This window comes from Bos indicus, chromosome X (genome assembly GCF_029378745.1).
Source record: "Bos indicus isolate NIAB-ARS_2022 breed Sahiwal x Tharparkar chromosome X, NIAB-ARS_B.indTharparkar_mat_pri_1.0, whole genome shotgun sequence".
NCBI classification, from domain to species: Eukaryota; Metazoa; Chordata; class Mammalia; order Artiodactyla; family Bovidae; genus Bos; species Bos indicus.
This window is the reverse complement of record NC_091789.1, coordinates 116380109-116384038: the sequence shown is the minus strand read 5'-3', so window position 1 is coordinate 116384038 and position 3930 is coordinate 116380109. Positions and strand designations below refer to the sequence as shown.

General features: G+C 45.0%; 1 protein-coding gene across 1 annotated transcript; it reads right to left on the bottom strand.

The window, feature by feature from the left end:
• Window positions 1–754: 754 nt before the first annotated feature.
• Window positions 755–1978, bottom strand: LOC109554912 (zinc finger protein 671-like). Its single transcript, XM_070785075.1, has one exon. It carries the CDS (start codon window positions 1976–1978, stop codon window positions 755–757), a length of 1224 nt encoding a protein of 407 aa, XP_070641176.1.
• Between the last annotated feature and the right edge of the window lie 1952 nt (window positions 1979–3930).

Below are 3930 nucleotides of genomic sequence, written 5' to 3'. Positions count from 1 at the left end.
AAGCTGGTAAGAGATAAGATGGTTCTACATAAAAATCTGGATCTCGCATTTCTTTGGGAAAACCAACCAACCGTATATGTGTGCAGCAAGCAGTTCCAAGGTGAGGTGATGTTGAGGCTGGTGAAATCCATTTCACCTAGCTCATGTAGAGTCCATATTGTCCATGGGAAACAGAAACTTTTGGAAAACTGCAGTAGATTCTAGATCTTTTCCACAGGAGCTGGGTCATGGTAACACTGAAACCACCAGGGGGTAAGCAAAGTGGATCCCTGGTGGGTTCGTATCATTCATGATTCCATCTAGGAAATAGGAGAGAGAATGTCAGTTGAACTCAGCTAAGAACATTGGCATAAGAGCCACACGGTCTTTAGTCTATCTGCTGGTAGAAGTGGGGCAGTTTCTGCAACAGACATTAGCCATGATATACCTCACGCCAAGGGAAGGTGCTAGGGAGGTTAGAAAATATAAAGTAGCTCCTGAAGACTTCCCACATACCTGCTAATTGATGTTGTCTCTCCCATGTGGTGGATACTGGATGTATGAAGTTCAACTTCTGGTTGTTGATTCCATTACAAAGGCTACTTTCAGAGTTTTTCTTTTATGCATCCTACTATGTACAGCAAGGAGAAAGCACATTCCCCAGTCTCTTAAGGCCTCTCTCTAGTGTAAGGTTCTGGTGCTAAAAGAAAAAAATAAACACAGGCAAAGGAACACCAAAACTGCTACACCGTGAGACCTTTCTTCACTTGAACTTTCACTGGCCAGAGGTGGGAGAGTCTTCTTTAGGCTCTCCCCCATTTGCTGAATGCCTAGGGCCTTGCTCCTGTGTGACTTCTCTCGAGTTAACCAAGACTGGTATCAGCAACACATTTCCTACAATGTGTTGTCTTCTCAGGCTTTCTATGGTGTGACTTTTCTTGTGGAGACTAAGGTGGGACTTACAGATGTATGTTTTTCCGCATTCATTGCACACAAAAGGCCTTATTCCAGTATGAAGCCTTTTGTGTATTTTAACATAGCAACTGCGTGTAAAGGATTTCCCGCATACATCACACTGACATAACCTCTCTCTAGTGTGGACTTCCTGGTGATTATTAAATGTGTCTCTACAGTCGAAGACTCTCCCACACGTGTTGCATTCATAGGACCTTTCTCGTACGTAGATTTCCTGCTGCTGGACACATTCTTCCTGATGGCTACAAGCTCCCTCGCTTCCACTGTATGGGTGATCCCTTTGTCCAGTGGGAAAGGTCTCCTTACACTCAGCACTCGTGCCCGGATTCTCCCCATTTTGAGTGCCACGGTGCTGCACAACTCCAGAACTGGCTGAGATGTCTTCCTCACCCTCCTCACAGGTACAGGCCGTCCCTGACCCGTGGCATCTGTGGCAATTCACAGAGGAGGCCTGGTCCCTTTCCCTTCTAGTGACTGCCTCTCCACTCTGCCACCTCTGCATCTCGTCAAGGCTTACACCGAGTGGGAAAACTCTTCCACATGATCCACACGTATATGGCTGCTCCTCAGAAGAGGTTTCCAGCTGCCCAGCCGGCTGAAAAACGCCATTGAAGACTGGATTACACGTGTCGCATAGGGGGCTCTTTTGGATGGAAGGCGCCACCTGCAGACTTCGCACATCTGATATTTTTATAGAAACAGAAGAGTCATCTCTAGCCTCCACACTGTGGCCAGGACTAGAGACAGGGCTTTCCTGGCTTACCTCTGCCACTGCCGCAGCTATGCCTATCCTGGCAGGAACCTCGGGTGCGCTCTCTGGCTCTGGTGGAGAAATTAAACGATATCTGGAACTCTCAAGTCCCACTGACATTACCAGTGAAAAGTTGTTCACCATCGTTTTATGGTACAGGCGTTTTTGACTCTCAGTGAGCAGGTCCCACTCCTCTCTGGTAAAGTGTATGAATACATCCTCAAACGTCACAATGCTTCTGAGGGAGTCCGTGTGTGGTGTGGCGTCCGCCATTGTCAAAGTACCAAAGCACTGAGTGGGCAAGCCTGAGTAGGCGCCAGGGAACAGGCACGGTCGTCTGCCTCACTGGCAGGGGTACGGAGTCTCACTTAACACTAACCTGGGAGTGGGGCAGCACAGAGTCTGCAAAGCACAGAGGTAAATCCGGATTGTGGAGGTAGGTCCCAGTCACAAAATGGTCCTCTGCTCGGTGTGGTGCGGAGGCGCTGGCAGAGACGTAGCTTCCGTCCTGCACTTCCGAGTCAACAGGAACTAAAAACGAGGGTGTGCAAATGCCTTGAGGCTGGAAGTCCCGCCCAGACGCCCTCGTAAAGATACGTTTTTCCTAGTCCGGGAGTGGCTAACTTCCTTCGATTGGAGAGCGGAAAGAAGGCTTCTGCTGTGAAGGTGACTTGAAGCAGTTTTAAAATTCATAGTTCTCAGCTTCGTTTACGTCCATCCAGGTGCCTCCATTTCAAATGTGATGGTCTTGTTTTCAGCCCTTCCTGCGCTCGAAAATGTGTTGATATTACGAATTAACTTTTTTTTTTTTTTTACACGTACATTGCTATACAATGTTACCATTAAATGTATGTGTGTGTGTAGCTTGTATTTAGGCACTTTTGAATTCTCGCTTTAGTTCTAATTGTTGGTTGATTATCTTGAGTTGGTTATATAGATGATCAGATCCTTGGCAAGTAATATTTCATTTCACAGTTTACAGCTTTTGTGTCCATTCTCCTCTTTTTTCTCTGGTTTTATTGCAGTGGCTAGAACCTTGAGGACAATGCCGATGAGCAGTGGCGATAAGAGATAACTTTTTAAATTTCTGAATTGAATGTACATTATTCTAGACTGTGCATGTTATACTGTACCTATATTTGATATAGGTGTATGCTATATATTTATGAAAGTTCTTTTAATCATGTGTGATTGCTGGATATCATTCAGTAGTGCCCTGCTGTGCTTAGTCGCTTAGTCTCACAGTTGTGTCTGACTCTCTGTGACCCCATGGAGTGTAGCCTGCCAGGCTCTTCCGTCCATGGGATTCTCCAGGCAAGAATACTGGAGTGGGTTGCCATGCCCTCCTCCAGGGGATCTTTCTGACCCAGGGATCAAACTAGGGTCTTCCTCATTGGAGGCAGATTCTCTACCATCTGAGTCACCATTCATTTAGACAGATTATTTTGGTGGATTCACCTTGTTGGTAAATTTTCTTTAATTGTGCTATCCTTGCAGTTTTGAGATTAAACCATTGGAAATGATGTAATTATTATTTGTTGATTATGATTTGCCAATACTCTATTTAGAATTCTTGCTTCTCTCTCTATATATATATATATAAAACTGTGTTTAATATACCTTTTCACTTTCTTGTGCTTTTCTGCCTAAGGGGTCACAATCATTGCTAAACTCAGAAAATTAGGAATTATCTAGTTTCTCTTCTATATTTTGAAACAAGCTTTATACATTTGACATAAGCTTTAAAAAAAGGTTTAGTAGGTAGGTCTCGTGGGCTTCCCAGGTGGCATTAGAGGTAAAGAACCCACCTGCCAGTGCAGGAGACATAAAACATATGGGTTTGATCCCTGGGCTGCGAAGATCCCCTGGAGGAGAGCATGGCAACCCACTCCAGTATTCTTGCCTGGAGCATCCCATGGACAGTGGAGCCTGGTGGGCTGCAGTCCATGGGGTGAAAAACAGTCGGACATGACTGAGTATGAAAGTGTGTGTGTGTGTGTGTGTGTGTGAGAGAGAGAGAGAGAGACAGAGACCATGGAGGTAATAAGAGTGGTGAGGTTTGTTCTTGAGGAGCTGCCTTTCTTTTGCAAGGAAACTGCCTCTGTGAAGTCATTACAGATACTTTTTTCCTTTTTTTGCTTCAAATAAGCTTTATTTTCAATAGACAGAACCTGGAAATGACCTAAATGTTCGTTAATCATTGACAGATAAACAACTGTATAACA

Coding starts and splice junctions, on each gene's coding strand:
- LOC109554912 (XM_070785075.1), bottom strand. CDS start 1,978: ATGGCGGACGCCACACCACACACGGACTCCCTCAGAAGCATTGTGACG.